We start from the raw sequence: 17143 nt of genomic DNA on the forward strand, positions 1-17143 counted from the left end.
CTCAGAATTAGTCCAAAATGACAAAAAATACACCGAACCCACAGACATTGCCAACATCCTAGCTGACAGGTTCAGCGCAAACTTCTCCCCCCACCAAAAGGGCAAATATCTATCCCAGTAGAGTGCTGCCCCCCTGACATCTCAGATGCTCAGGTAAGAGCCACCCTCTCCAAAGCAAAAACACAGCATCAATGGGACCAGACGGTGTCCCGGGCTGCTTCCTACATGAACTCCAAGAAGAGCTAAACCCAAACATAAAACTACTGTTCAGTCTCAGCCTTACTACAGGATATGTACCCACAGAGTGGCGTACAGCAACAGTGGTCCCTCTCCACAAAGGTGGTGCCTCAACGGACCCTGGAAACTATCGCCCCATAAGCCTGACTAGCTTGGTCTGCAAAGCTATGGAAAGGATCATCATGGACCTCATAAATAAAGATATTGGGGACCTACAGACACTGGATCCTACCCAGTTTGGCTTTGTTAAGGCCAGATCCTGCCTCTTAAACCTGGTTGACTTCTTTGAAACAGTCACCAAGGCCATTGACGAAGGGAAGATGGTCCACACAGCCTACCTGGACATCGCAAAAGCCTTTGATACAATACCCCACTCGGGCATTATAGATAAGCTCACCAGCTTAAATATAAACCCCTATGTCACTAGATGGGTTGCAAACTGGCTCAAGGACAGAACCCACATGGTTAGAATTGCTGGAGCCATGTCAGACTCCAAACCAGTTACAAGTGGCGTCCCACAAGGCTCAGTCCTTTGACCTCTCTTGTTCAGTATATATTTCTCGGAGGTACAGGCCAACACAGAAGGACTGTGGCTGACCAAGTTCGCAGATGACTGCAAACTGGGCACCATAATCGACTCTCCAGCCGACACAAGCATCCTCCAAAAGGGCCTCATAGAAACAGACAACTGGTGCGAGAGCCATGGCCTCAAGCTAAACGCCAAAAAGTGTATAGTCATCCCCTTTGTCAAAAACAAAGTGCCCACAAATTACCACATAGGTGGTAATTCATTAAATACAGAAGAAGTAATTAGGGACCTGGGGACCCAAGTTGATAGCAATCTCTCATTTGACAACCACGTGGCCAAAGTGGTTAGAAAAACATTTTATACAGCCCACCTAATCATGAAGGGATTCACATCTAGATTAGGGGAAGTCATTGTGCATCTTTACTCATCCCTCATCAGGCCCATAATCGAGTACAATGCCCCTTTTGGGATGTACCTTACCAAACACCTGCAGCAACTGGAAAGACCCCAAAAGTACCTCACCAAGAGGATCAAAGGGCTCAAACAGATGCCATATGCTGCCCGGTTAAAGAAACTCCAGCTCTACACAGTGGCATACCGCCTGCTCAGAGGCGACCTGTGCCTGACGTATAAAGCCATGTCCAACCCGGAATTAAGGGACATGCTGCACCTCAAAAAATCCAAATCCCATCGAGCTACACGCTTGAGAGACTTGAACCTTAGCACTGAAATAAATAGGACATGCTGGAGGGACAGATTCATAACCCAGAGGCTCCCTTCACTCTGGAATAAAATCCCAGTCCAGGTTAGGCAGAGTCCCTCACTGACTCTCTTCAAGAGGAATCTTGATGAGTGGATGGGAGATCATAGGTTTACCCCGGGTATCACTTCTGTGTCACTGTTAGAAAGAGGCACAGTATACTAACCTCGAAAAAGGGCATAGCAAAATTAATTTAAAATGGGTGGCGAAAGCCAAACATACTCTGGCTAGGCTTATAAATGCCCTAGGGCAGATAGCCTAGTATGAACCTATCTATGTAAACATTTCCAGGCAAAAATCCAAAATCTTCTATATTTTGTTGCATATTTGGGAGACATACATGCATCTTCCCATTGTTTTCTTTGTGACTTGCTTATCCAGTCTCTCTTCCCAATCCTTTCTAACCTCCTTGGATTGATTCTTATAGTTATTGTACAATATTTTACATGCTCTACTAATTATTCCTTTTTAATGGCAGTTTCTGTTCTAGATTCTATTAAAATTCTACCAGTGCTGGTCTTTCATTTAGGACCCCTTATTTCTTTCTCTTTGCCTATACTCTAATACTAGCCCTTGATAGGGAAGGCAGTCTCTAACTTGCAGTCCAAATAAGTTATTGGTGTCTTCCCATTCTGTCATCTTTCCCTCTCTAGTTATTTGCTCCCAGTACCTTGGTTTCTTTGTCAGTTTTATACAATAAATTCCGACCCCCTCTTGCCTGTTGTTTATATCCTTAATTGCAGTCGTCCGTGTCAGCAGAATCTCCTTTCTCCATTCCCATGTTTGTTTAGTTCTTAGAATACTTACTGCTACTTTACAGATATAATATTGTGCATGGTTATTGTTGTTCTCCTTAAAGGCCTGTATCAAAACACACTCTCTCCCTCTCCTTGTTTCTTGAGCTTCCCCTGTGTTTCATCATCATCCCTTTCCACTTGAATTATAGTTTTCTGCTTGTGCTTTGTATAGGAGTCTTCACTGTGTAGCTCTGAAATATCCCTTCAAATTGGGTAATCCCAATTTGCCCTGCTCTGCTGGAAGAATCAGCTTATCCTACTTGACTCTTCCTCTCCCAGATGAAGTCATTCATCTCTTTGATTGCTACCCACAACTTCTCCTTTGGTTGATAAAAGTATGCTTGACCTGTGTATAAGCCTAAAGGGCCTAAAAACATTTTAACAGCTTGTATCTTACTATCTGTATCTGTAAAACAAAGCTTCCATTTTCTTAGTTTTTGTATTATCTTTTGTTTAGTCTCTACCTACATATCATTTGCTACCACACTATAATTTTAATCCATACTCCTAAATATTTCATTTTATGTCCCCATAAATGTACTAGTTCATGTGTGGGTACATAATGTACTGCTATTGCCTTTCTTTTACCTTCATTAATTTTGTATCCCTAAAAGATCTGAAACTGTCTCAAAATGTTCCAAAACATTGTAATGTAATTTTCTGGTTTTGTCAGGTACAAAATAATATCATCTGCAAATAAAGCCAGCTTTTCTTGACTATTGTACCAATTATATCCTTGAATTTGAGTCCCTTATTTTCTCTGTCACTGGTTCTAAATATAATGCAAATAATAAAAGGAAAAGAGGACACCCCTGCCTAGTTCCTGTGCTTAAGCAGGAACTAGGCAGGAGTGTCTAGTTCCTGTGCTGAAGCAGGAATTATCAGAGAGGATTCCACCTATTTTAATTTTCGCCTCTGATCCTTCATATGTTCTCCTAATCAACCTTATAATTTTTTCAGGAAATGAAAATGCTTCCACTGCCCTGCTCATAAAAGTCCCAACTTACTCTGTCAAATGCTTTCTGTACATCAAGACCCAACTACAGTAGTGGTATTTTCTTACATTCTGCTTCCCTTTAGATTATCAGTGCTCTTTTAATGTTGTCAAATGTTTGCCTACCCTGCACAAAACAACATCAACCCATATCTGTTAGTTTTGACATTACTTTTGCCATTCTTTTAGCTGTTATAGACATGAACACTTTATAATCATGGTTTAGTATTGAAATGAGTCTGTATGAAGCTGGATGTGATGGATCCTTGCCCTCTTTAGGTATTACAGCTACCACTACTTTCTTCCAGGATAGTGGTACTTTTCTCCTTTTACGATATTGTCAGACAAAACCTTCCAGATCTTTCTTAGTATTTTTCCTCCTAGCTTCCAAACGTCTACAGGAATGCCATCTATTCCTGGGGACTTTCTAGTAGATTGGTTATACATCACAATTTTTATCTACTCTCCTCCTATCCTGTTAGTAATTGAGCATCATTTACCTCTAATCTTGGCATATTTAATTTTTCCATAAACATTTTTATTTGTATCTTTTCTTGATTTTCATATTTCTCTGCTTTATAAAGATTCTCAAAGAATTTCCAAAATATTTCTAATACCTCTCAGGACCTCTTGTTACCTTCTTTGTTATAGGCTCCCTAAGCTTGGTGACAGCCCTTTCTACTTGCTGTTGCCTGAATCGTTGTGCTAAAAGTTTTTGTGCTCTAGTGTTATCAAAAAACAGTTGCTTAACTGCAGTCTTTCTTTATCTTGTGCATATTATCGCAGCAATCCCTTATTTTCTGCCTAGCACTCTGGAATTCTCCTCCTCTTGTTCTGTAAGATTCCCTCCATTCTGCAATACTTTAGCATTTGTCAGTCCCTCTAAATAATTTTTGTTACTTTTTAACTGTTGCTCCCTTTCTTTTATTACCACCTAATTTTTAAATTCCACTTTAATTTTATCCCACTCCCCATCTATATTTTCAGAAGAAATTTATATCCTCTCTAACAGCTCCTGAATAATCTCACTACCCATTCCTTAAATTCCTCTCTTTTCCAACAGACAGTTGGGAAAGTGGCAACGTCTCATCTTTATTTCATTACTATGTGTTTTTATTTTAGCTATTATTGGCACATGATCTGAAGTAGTTATTGGGTGAGTATCAAGACCTTCAAGTAAATGCACATGTTCCTGTGAAATGTAAATTCATTCTAGCCTAGCCCAGTTTATGTATCTTGTGGAATAATATGTAAATTCACTCCTAACTCCTGTTACTGAATTTGCATCTTCCATGTCAAATATTTTCATAAATTTCTTCAAAAACTACCCTCCTTTGTTATATTTTCCCCAGACACATCTTCATTGCTGCAAATCAAGTTACAGTCCCCACCTTATAAGTAATATCCCTTGCTGAAAACTGATTATTTCTCCCAGAGATTTCTTAAGCTCCATTGCAGCAGTTTTAGGTGGAATGTAATTTACATGCAGGTGTAATCGTCCTCATTGCCAGTACCCCCCCCCCCCAGCACTACAAATCTGACATTCTTTTTTTTTTTATCTTCTGTCACTGTTGGAGCTCCTTTTGCAATTAATGGAAGTACTCCTCTTTTCCTTTGTTCCAGGTATTCCACTGAATAACCACCCTAAAAACCTTTCTTTTTCAAATTTACATGTTCATTTCCATCAAGTTTTCTCCTGTAACATAACTATTTGCACTCTACATTTATAATATAGTTCACTACTCTTTCTTGTTTGTATTTATCTATGAGATCATTTACATTTAAAGATATTAAAGAAAGCATCATTGTATTAAAAAGTTATTATTTCTGCCTTTTATTTATAACACCTTTTTGTTAAATGTCTAGTTCCAGCTTTAGTGTTTTGTAGGTTTAACTTTTATACAGTTCTTTCTTGTCATGTACATTTGAGCCTGTGTCACATCTTATAAAACTTATTGGTTTATTGAAAGCCCTCAAAAAAAAAAAACTCACACCCAGTACCCCTAAAACTTATTAACTAAATACTAATACACTAAACTGCGTACAACTTCAAATATTGAAGTTTTACCCTCCTAATAGGAACAAAAGTCCCAAACTGACAGCCATACTCAGACGTGAGTTAACTTAAAAGAAAGTTCATCAATGCTAAGACACATGGTGCAGCCTGTGCTTCTACTAAGTGCTGATTGGTTCTGTCTTATCATTATAGCTCTTCCAGCTGGGGAAACCCCTGAATGCTTTCAGACAACATTAACTACCTTGGGAAAAACCCTGAATGCTTTCAGAGAATATTATCTCTTAGCCAATTTCTCTTTTCTTCTGTTTCCTCGGCCATTCACTCTCCACCAGACTGTAGTAAATGTATCTTTTTCTGATTGTCTCTATGGAGACATGAGAACCAGGCAGGCAGTTTCTGTTTATCAGATTGTTTCCATGGAAACATGAAGACCAGCTGTAGAGTTTGTACTAAGCCTACATGTATTTGCTAGAAAAAAAGCCTCATAATATTCAATGTTGTTTTTCATTTACTTGCTCTCTCTTAAAACTTGTAAATAAAGAAATCTAAGGACTTTAATCCAGCCATTTCCCCATGCAAGAATGAGAAAAAGCACATTAAGTTTTCTTTTATCATGCTTTTTAACCAGGCATGTTTTTATATATTAGAGCAAAAAATATATATGGTAGCAGGATAAAGGTTGGTAAGACAAAAATAAGAATAAAATAAATGAAGAAATACCAAACCAACAGGCTAAAATCCAGGAACTTTAATAGTTGTATCCAAAAGAGTGGTAAGCACCTTCATGGTGACCACATCGCTTCATCAGACAGCATTAACTAAGAAATACAAGTCTTTTATACAAAGTGTGACCAATAAAAAGCCCTTAATTATGTCATCAAAAAGTTATAACATTTTTATAAGAACACATACTGCAGAAAACACATATATAAATCATGAATAAAAATAGCTATAAAAATATTGCAGTGCCTACATTTCTTAAAACTGAACAAGGAGAGAGAGAAGGGAGATGGAAATGACAAAAACAGCAGCACCTGTTTACAATCCCAATTAAACTTAAAAATAACTGAAAAAAAACTTTATAGCATGTGAAGAAAACCACACACCACAAAACTGGTACTATTTAAGAAACAATATTTACGTACAGTTAATGATCTCCCTCCTGTTGCCCTCCCCAAAGCACTGTTCCGAACATTAATGACATGAAGTAGGGCATATGCTTGAGTCCCCTACAAGTCCAACAGACTCTGAAAAAGTCCAACATTTCCAGGTTTTCTTGTTCTGCCATAGTTCACAAACATTATTATTGTGTTATAATCCCATATCAAGTTACAGGTTTTATTACTGTTCATCTCCGGAGTCCTGTATCTGCTTTATTTCCAACATACTCTCGATTCTCGTAGTCAACACCCATGCTCCCTTCCTTCTCCAACATTTTCTGTTAAAAAATTTGAAAAGTTTTCACAGATAACAGTCCCTCTGTGGTCTTTATTGCCAGAAGAACAAAGAGAATCTCCTTCTTTTCACAGTTTACTTTTTGTTGGACAAACTTTGGTATTTCCTCCTTAGCATGCACTTAATCAAAAAATAATTTTGTCCCTCCAGGGACAGTTGGGTACAGCAGTTTGAATCTCACACCTGCATCTCGACATTCCCTGAATAGTGGAATAAATTTTCTACTCTTCTGTCTGGTGTACAATGAGTAATCATTCTCCACAAACTCTCTGCTGTCTCCCACTTTTAGTACTTTGTTGTTCTGCCATAATTTTGTCAGAATCAACTCCTCTTGCTGATAGGATTGTATCTTTACTGTTAAAGATCTAGGTTGCTTTCTTATTGCCATGTTTGGAGCATACACACGATTTGCCCTTTCAACTAACAACTCCTGCTGTAGGATACCAGTCCAGTTGCTTATTTGTGCTTTCGTAAAATTAATGCAGCCTGTTCCTTCCAGTTTCTCTGGTATAGCTGAAAATCTCAGGTTTTCCCCTAAGCGTTTTGTCTTCTAATTCTGTTATTTTTTGAAACATCTCTTCATGGGCAGTCTCGTATTCAGCCAGCCTTTTCTGTATTTTGACCTCTGATTTTTGCAGCTTTATTATCTCATCTGAATATCTATTTAAAGCTTCTTCCATTTTTTCCAGCCTTTTGTTTGTCTTGATATACTCCATCAGTGTTTTGTTTATTTTAACCAGATCTGTATGCAGTTGTCTTATGTCTTCCTGTAAATTACTAGAAGTCATGTGTGAAAGTTGCATTGCATTTTGCTGAACAGCTGCAGAACTCTCCCCAGTCAGTGTTTCTTCCTCAGTTTTTGTATTTCTTTATTCTTGGCATCCATGCAGTTCACTTACTAGCCAATTACTGAAGTTTACCAATAAACACAAGTCTACTGGCCTTTTCTGCTAAGTTTCTGTTTTCAAACTGGGAGAGCTAGAAATAAGCTGTTACTCAGTGTGCAGCCATCCTGGAAGTCTTGTATCTCAGCAGGCTTGGAAGTAGTCTAAAATGTAGGAAATTATCCCATGCAAGCCAGATAAGATCTTAGTGGCCAGTAGTAAGTCCCTCTAAAGCAAGGGTCCTCCAGTAGATGATATAGTTGGTGTGGCAGTCACAAAGAAAGAGATCTTGGAGGAGAGCACATCTTTTTATCCCCCTAATAAAGAATCAGGGGTGTTGGTTATATTTGGGAAGCAGAATTATGCTTCAGCGACATTTGCACTTAGAATACTGAACTATTTAGCTCACATGACTCTCTTCCTGAGGGTCTTGACAAAAGTGCTGTCAAAATCTCTCTTGCGCTACCTGCCTGGGTGCATCCAGAAGTCATTTGAGTCTCTGCTTTGTACTCCTCAATCCATAACTAATATGACCATGTGTCTGATGTCTAATACAGCTTGATTGACAGTTCAAGGGTAGTAGGCACTGTCATTGCCCTATGTCTTTTAGCCTGGATGTACTTTTGTGATTCTGCAGAAGGCTTTACGACATCCTTTATTAATACCCTCTTTGATGGTTTGACCCTCTTTGGACCGAAGATGAAAGAAATGATTACTAGAAACAAACAGGAAGGCAAGACCCTGTCAGCAGTTGGCATACATTTTTCCACTCCACAAAGCACCTTTATCCAAAACCAAAAAGGTGGAAAGAAGTTGTGGTTTTGGCTAGGACACTGCTGATAAACCCCCCCATTCAGAGGGGGGAGTAATTTTAATGGATGTCACCCCGGGAGCAGAAGTGGGCTGCAGATCCATTGGTTTCAAGGTCTTTTCTCTGAGAAATCATTTCAGTGCTCCAGAACAGTTGTTTGAGTGTCTAAATCTGCAGGAGTCATGGGTGCTTATCATTGCACCCTTAAGCCTTGGCCATCCATCAGACAAGATTCTTGGGTGCAGAGGATAATCACCAGAAGCTACATTATTCCCTTTTTCCCCCTCCTTAGAAGAGGAAGAGAATTTCATTTGTTCCACTTGGTCAGAAGTTGGAAGTTAGTTGGAATTGGCAGCACGAGAGAAAGGAAAGCTGCTAGGAAAGCAGTCAACCAGGAGGTCTCAGTAGGCCAGCAAGGATCTGGTGTGTATTCAAGACTCTTCAGTTTTGGGAAGAAACAGAGGACCTCAAGCCAATTCTGGACCTAAGTTACCTTAACCAGTTCATAAAATGGACAGGATGCCCCCGAATTAGTCCATTTTGTCTCTCCTGAGGTGGGACAAATGGATGTGGTCAGTAGCTCTTCAGGGTGCATACTATCACATCAAGATATCAAAGTGGTCCAGGAGATTTCTCGGTTTCTGACTGGAAGCCAACCATTTTCAATTCAAAGCACAGCCATTTCGCCTCACCATAGCCTCCAGGGTGTTCATCAAATACATTGCAGTTCTGGCAGCATATCTTAGACTGCAAGATTTCCAGGTGTTCCCCTACTTGGATAACTGGCTCCTCACTGTAGCAACCAGGGATCTACTAATTTAGTGCAGATACTTATTGCTCCCCCGAGCTCAGCACTTGGGATTACTGTCAGTCTTGTCAATAGCCAGTTGGCACCAGCATAGATGATAAAGTTCATCTGATGTCACCTGAACTCAGCTTCTCAAATAACCAGACTCCCACAATCCAGAATACTATCTCTGCATAATATGGTTTCAGAGGTCTTTCATCATCACAACCCCCCAGTGAGACTTATTAACGCTAAGGTTTTTTTCTTTGTTTAACATTACATCTGGTTGGACTGGATCTGGATTAATAATGGGTCGTGTATCTGGGACCTGTTAAGACCCTTTTGTATTACTGGATGTTGTCTATGGGTCTTGGGACTTAATCTACAATCTTATTTTGGTTTATGGTTTGAATTTTACATTTATTGGCTTTATTATATTGGACTTCAACATAGAGTTACATGAACTTTTACCTCTAAAGGTGTGTATGTATCCACCTCATTACATTTATTTTGGTAATAGGCATACAATAGGCCTGGGATCACTTTGGACATATTGGCTCTAAGGGAGATAGTGAATATATGTGTATAGTTTGATATGTACAATCATTGCACTCTTGTAATTATATTGTAGAGGCTATTACAGTTTTGGTTTTGCCTCTCATACAAATATATTTGTGCTCCTTGTCACCTCCCTCCACCAATTACTACTACTGGCCACACCCCCAGGAAATTTCATCTACTTTTTTATTCTTCTCACTACTACCATACCTTAGAACCTACTCTCAATCCTAAGGCCTTACACCATCTATTTCCCCACTATATCCTAACATGTTTCTTTTAGTAACTTTCCTCCTACTATCACTCTCTTCCTTAACCTACATTACATCCATTCACACATTCAACCCCATAGATAATACCACCTATCATACAACACATACTTTAACACCTATTAACACATACACCAACTTTACTATATGTCCAACATTATTTAAAGACAGCATAATACTATATACTAATAAGACCCACCTTCCAAATCTTTACTATAGGAAAACCCCTTTTAAAGTTTTCACAAGTATAGCACTCACAATTAAGCATATAATAATTCTTAGCACAATACTCCTTATATCAGGAGACATTCACCCAAACCCAGGACTCTGCTCCACTACCCCAAAAAATAAAACTCAGTTAGACCTACTGATCATAAATATCAATGCCAGACGTATTTCAAACTCCCAGACCTACATGCATTAATTTCTCACAATTCCCCAGATATTCTCACTATCTCAGAAACCTAGTTTAAACCTCTGTCTCAAACAATGAAATTCTCCCACCAGGATACAATATTCTAAGGTTAGACAGAACAGGCAGGAAAGGAGATGGAGTTGCCCTTTTCTTTAAAAATTCACTTAACCTCCAGCCACTTCAAACCTCCATACCCATATTTCAGAACGTAGAAATCGTAAGTGCCACTCTATCTTTGAACAATGGAAAACAAATTAACATTCTATGTAGCTATATCCCTCCTGGAAATAACTCCCATACTATGGAGGAAATTCTTCAGTGGCTCAGTCAAAACCTTCCACATGAAACAATTGTACTAGGAGATCGAAACGCTGACTGGATCGCATGTAACTCAGCTAACCCCTCCATTCCAATAAATCTCTATGGATTTGCTCAATTAATCCAAGAACCCACAAGAATAGACAAAAAATCCCAAAGAGAGTCTATTATTGACTGGACGTTAGTAAACTATCCCAAATGTAACTATCGCACAGGACTTCTACCAGATGGACTAAGTGACCATCTCCCTACTTTTCTCCTTAGGAAACGTGCCAATATCACAAAGCCCATAGTCTATAGACAAGTCAGGGCTAACAAAAACTTAAACCCAGAGGAACTAAATGATACTTTAAAACAATGCAACTAGGAGCCACTAAAAACTCTAGACCTAGACCAAGCAGTAGAATATTTCAACAAAACATTCACTAGAGTTCTAAATGCAATTGCCCGAATCAGAAAAATTAGAGTCAATGCAAACTATGTTTCATGGCTGAGCAGAGATGCAAGAGCCTTATTAACATCTAGGGACTCAGCTTGGAAACAATGGACAAAAAGACAACTCCAACCAAAGTAAACAAAACTATAAACAACTTAGGAACTAAGGCAAAAAACAAACAAAACTATTTTCACACTTTACAAAACAAACACTAAAAATACCCCACAAAATTCTGGAACACCTTAAACTTACTGCTAAGACCAGGTAAAACTACCCACCCCCACCCTAAATCCCCCAATAATGAAAACAGCAATATCGTTACCCAACTAAACCATCACTTCATAAACTCAATTCACACTTTAACCAGCCAATTCACCAAACACAATGACCTACCCATTACTACTAAAAATAGCGCTCCAAATAACTCGGCAAAACTCTCAAATAACTTACCACCCTTTGCCCTCTCACCTGTTCCAACTAGCAAAATTAAGAAGCTCATCTGTAAACTAAAACGTACAACTCTTGCAGCCGATGAAATACCTGCAAACTTTTTGAAAATAGCAGCTGACTCCTTATCTTATCCCATCTCAATCCTTATCAACCAGTCAATCAAAAAAGGCTATGTTCCTCAAATCTGGAAAATCTATATCATACCACTACATAAAGGTGGTAGCTCATATGCCTTTTCCAACTATCGGCCAGTAGCCATTGTTTCTCCTTTATCCAAGCTCTTAGAGAAATGTATCCACTCACAGGTTCTCCAGTACTTAACCTCACATAATCTTCTTTCCCTCACTCAACATGGCTTCCGCCCTCAACACAGCACAACTGCTGCTCTTCTGTCTTTCATAAATGAAGTTAACCAGCTCAGAAACAATAACTTTGTATCTGCTATCTTCCTTGACCTTTCTAAAGCTTTCGACATGGTTTCACATCCTCTACTACTTGATGCCCTCTCTGCCCTATCCTTTGACTCCCCTACCATCTCCTGGTTCAAAAGCTATCTATCAGATAGACAGCAAGCTGTCCAATGGCAAGCTGAGCTATCACCCCTCCTCCCTACCTCTATAGGTGTACCTCAGGGGTCAATACTTGGCCCGCTATTATTTTCTATTTTCACAAATAACCTACATACCTCCTCCAAACAAGCCACATTAATACAATACGCCAATGACTCAACACTTATCTGTGCAGCCCCATGTCTTGCCACCCTAAACAAACTGGCCCAAGACTCCTTCTCTTCTGTAGAAGGCTGGATCTCTGACATCCAATTGATTCTCAACCCTAATAAAACAAAACTTCTCTTGTTTGCCCCCAATAAATCCAGATCCACTTCCCTATCCTTCTCCATTGCATCTAGAAATGGCACAGTCATCTCTCCTACCACACATACAAAACTCCTAGGAGTTGAGATTGATAAAAATCTGTACTTCGATATTCACATAGCTCAAACTATCCAGAAGGTCCACAAAAAAATGGGTACTCTTTATAGACACGAGAATTTTCTCACTGACAAAGCAAGAATCGCCCTAGCCCAAACTCATCTCTTATCCACACTACTGTATGCTGCACCCATATTTACCCATATTAGAAAAACAGACCTCGACAAATTTGAGGGATGTTACAACAGAATTGCTGAATTTGCAAACAACTCCCCTTTCAAAACCCACCACTGCAAAGTACTTACTGACCTTCAATGGCTCGAATTCCCACAATTACTTAACTGCCAATAGCTTACATGTGCTTTTAATATCCTAAACAACCCAAACAAAACTCCATCACTAAAACATCTACTAACCCACTACTCTTCCAATCATTCTCTTAGATCTTCTAATAAACCTCTCCTTAACATCACCAATGCCAACAATACTGCCAGCAAAGCCCTATACTCCTACAAAATAGCTAAATACTGGAACACTCTCCCCTCTAGCATAACCAATACATCCACAAACTCCCACTTCAAATCACTACTCAAAGCACATCTGAGAGAAACCCGGATCTGCCCATGTATCACCTAATTTACCCACCTTTTATCCACTGGCACTCCTCTCAATGTTTCTGTAACGTAGCCATTTTCCTGTCATGCAAACCATATTAAAAGATGTATGGTACTATGTTAGCCTTTATTAATAATTAATTCTACTACTGTTTGCTCATTGTGTAGCTGTTAGCAATAATTGTATTTTTTTTCACTTATTTGTAACTCTGGAGCTTTTCTCCCTGGGCCTCCACTGAAAATGGACCTGTTCCAGTTGGACTGTACCGGTTAACAAATGTAAAATAAAAATAAACTTCTAGGCTGTTGGCTACTACAATCACACTAGTATCTCAAGCAAGACTTTACATGAGAGTCCTCCACTAGCCACTTTCAGTTCAATAGTCCTTGATGTCAAACCCCCTTCATGCACTGTTCCTCTCATGCCAATATGCAGGGCACACATCAGTATTGGTGCAAAGTAATCCTCATTTCCTTCCGAACATGGCCTCCAGTAAATTTTAGTCCAACAAAATCAATTTACCTGTGTTCTCCCAGATTTCCTTAACAGAAGGGAATATACTCTACATTTTCTGGACATTCATAGTCAATTTAGATTTTTGTTTCAGCAATCTGACCATCTTTTCCGTCTTTCTGAACTGCTAAATTGGGACAAGACGTCTGTCAAGTATCTTTGTCCAGGTGGCTTTCTGACTGCTTTACCTTTGTTTATGACAAAACGAATTGACTTTGTCTGGCAAAACCAAAGGCAAATTCAGCTTAAGCAGTGGTTACCTCCACCTCTTTTTTTGGTTAGAGATCCCATTAATGAGATTTGTGCCGCAGCTATTTGGTCTACAGTCTATATATTTTGTGTTGTATTACAAGTTGGATGTACAGTCCAGATCTCGTACATCCTTTGGCTTCACCATACTCTGGAATATTCTTCCTTGAAACCACCTGGTGTTTTAGGTTGCATGGGGATCTATCCCATTTGTTGAATCGGTTGAAAAAGACAACATCCGATGCAGAAGTTATGTACTTAAGTAATGCAAGATCCATGTTATCTTGTTTCATCTGGTTCAGCATCCCTCTGTCTTTCCCCATCCTAATTATCAGTGTTGGGCTCCTGGTTGATTGATTGGTCCTGATCCAGGGGCCTTGACTTTTGGACAGTCTTTTGCTGTTACACTTTTCCTTGATTTAGCTAGATAGTTTTGTTGGACCTGTGTCTTCTTTGGGTGGTATTATGGTTACAAGCTGTCAGACTTGATCTGAGGTAATTGAGGGAACCAGAAGGAAATATGGGTAGGAGAGGAGTCAAAGCCCTGGATCCAAGCTCTTGAAAAACAGAGCCGAGGTCAGATCTGATAACTCAGTTGTTGAACTGGATGAAACAAGACAACACAGATCTTGCTTTATGATAAGTACATAACTTTCATTTTCAGGCTTTCAGAACATAAAGAAATAACCTCATCTCCCACATGTTTTTTTTTCCCTTTATAGACAGTGTGGAGATGCAAACTGTTGGTTTATGGTGCAATTTAAATTTTCAAATAGTAAGTTTAAAAGCTGATTACTGGGCTTATAGTGATTTTCTTAGTTTTTCATTTATCTTGCTGCATTTTTTCTTTTCTTTCTTTCTTTTTAGAATCAGTTGTGGTTGTGGAGGAAAAGAACCAGTCTGAGATGCATTTTGAAGAAAGGGGCTTTCCACCCGATTCCCAGTATATTGAAGACTTTGAGCCTTCATACACTGATATCTCAGTCAGTGAAGAAAGGAATGCCAAATCCCAGAAAACTGTCAGTAGGGTATGTCACATGTTCCTTGTTTGTGCAATTGTTTTGAATGAAGCCCTGATAGGAGATAAAGGATGTATAAGAGGTACTAGTGTAATACAGTGGCAGTTCACTGAATAGCTATGCTCAGTGATTTAAGGTGATTATAGCCCAGTACCTCCCAGCCTTGGATGGAGGTAGTGCTGTGCTTAGAAAATGGGTTATCTGTGAAACTTCTTTTGTAATGTTGACCACTGTTATATTTGCATTTGTATGCTAATTACAAATGATCATTACTTGTTGTGCCTTATGCCTGAAAAACACAAATTTGTTTATTTCAATATACATCGCAGTTCTTGCTTTATCATATCATGTCTCTAAAACCAGTAAATATTTTTGAAAATTGGAGACAATTCAGCTGTAACAGAATAGAAAAAACATTTTTAATAATGCTTGCATCTGAACTGCATGGAACTGTTATGGATTTTATGTTTTCAGAATGGTAACAAGGGAGATGAGGTAAAATTAGTAAGTGGATTCTCTACTGTGGTTTGGAAATTCTGCTGATATATATACCAGTTGTGCTCAGTTCCCCTCTGAGACATCAAATTTCAATAGGTTGAGGAACCAAGAACACCAAACGCAAATACCCAAAGTAGCAAAAAGATCGAAGTCTAAAGAAATCACTTCTGGTAGAGAAGTCTCTGTTATCCAACCTGCACTTCAGATAGTCTGAAATGCTGGGCCAGCTAGAATCCTTGAAACCGGCTAGTTCAAGTAATTAATCTTCATGGTGAGTCTTGCAGCAACCCTCCCTTCAGGAGAAACAGCAAGCATATTTATTTTAAAAAAATCATATTTATTCTGTGGATGCACATCATTGTTTTAACAATTTAATAATCTTACATAGGGTTTACCCTTGTTATAACTTTTCTTGAGAGGAAGGAGTCAGAAAGGCTGTAGAGATGTTTAGATTTTGTTTCCATACTGGTTGTTTAAAAACACTTCATTTGACTAGAAATGAGGATGGACCAATAGTTTGGATCCATTAGGATCCTCATGTTCTCAGATGATAACAGATGCATTTCCATGGTGGGTTTAAAGCTTAAGACTTAAAAATCAAGATGATTATTGTTCACTCTACTATATAAAACTAAGATACAATAACAGAGATTAATTAGAGTTAAAAAAAAAAAAAAAAAAAGAATTTACCAACTTCATGGTCACACAAATGTAAAGAAAGGAGAAATCTCTCAAAACAAAGGAATCACTGCTGAGCACACTTAGAAGTCACAAAGAGTGATTGATGATCTGTTCCTTGACATATTATGATTTGGGCAGTTGACTCAATTGGACTCCACCACTTGTAGATATAATCACATGTTCACACCTTGCTGTTTTACTACAAAATAATGTTGTGTTCATGCTTGCTTGTGTGTTCTAAAGGAACACCATCCTTTTCACCACTCTTCACCGTCATGTGAGCAAGACAAGAAAATCAATCCACGTAGCAGGTTACACTTTCTCATAGCATGCTCCAATTGCTAAAAGTTTCTATACTAACACACAGACAATTCCAGTCTTACATATATAAGCATTCCTCCTGTTTGCTTCCACTATTTCTTGACTAGAGATGTCAACTGAGCTAATCTTATTTTCAGTGGAGTCCAAGATAGATCAGCTCCATTATGCAACTTATATTCTGGCAGTGTTGTAGAAACATATGGTACATCACACTAATTGTACATTCATTTTGTGCACTCAAGCATGGCATCTGAAGCAGTATTATTTTATTTGCTTCAGAGTTAAATACCCACTATGTTCCTCAAATAAGGTAACATTTGAATATAACCTGATGTAGTCAAGTAAAAACTGATATGAAAATTAATTGAGGGAGTAGTCAATTCCGTATGCTGTTAGAAATAGGGGCAAAAGAACAGGACAGTTCCAGTAATTAAGTATCTTCTTCTTCTTTTGGCTTTTTCCCGGTTAGGGGTCACCACAGTGGATCATATGTCCGCTCATGATTGGCAGTGGAGTTTTACAGTGTCGAGTTGCCAGCCCGGCGCCCAACCTTCCACAGAAGGCACACACATGCGTACACTCACGCCTAGGGCCACTT

General features: G+C 38.8%; 1 protein-coding gene across 5 annotated transcripts in view; it reads left to right on the forward strand.

Annotated features, from left to right (window-relative positions):
- TSC2 (TSC complex subunit 2) overlaps window positions 1-17143 on the forward strand; it is a 3048576-nt gene that overhangs the window by 2453331 nt on the left and 578102 nt on the right. For all 5 annotated transcript variants that reach the window (XM_044089186.1, XM_044089187.1, XM_044089190.1 and 2 more), the window contains one exon: window positions 14894-15054. In XM_044089186.1, the coding sequence (XP_043945121.1) occupies window positions 14894-15054 (161 nt within the window). The remainder of the gene's footprint in view (window positions 1-14893; window positions 15055-17143) is intronic.

Source organism: Protopterus annectens, chromosome 12.part0, assembly GCF_019279795.1.
Source record: "Protopterus annectens isolate FY-2018-M chromosome 12.part0, PAN1.0, whole genome shotgun sequence".
Lineage (NCBI taxonomy): Eukaryota > Metazoa > Chordata > Ceratodontiformes > Protopteridae > Protopterus > Protopterus annectens.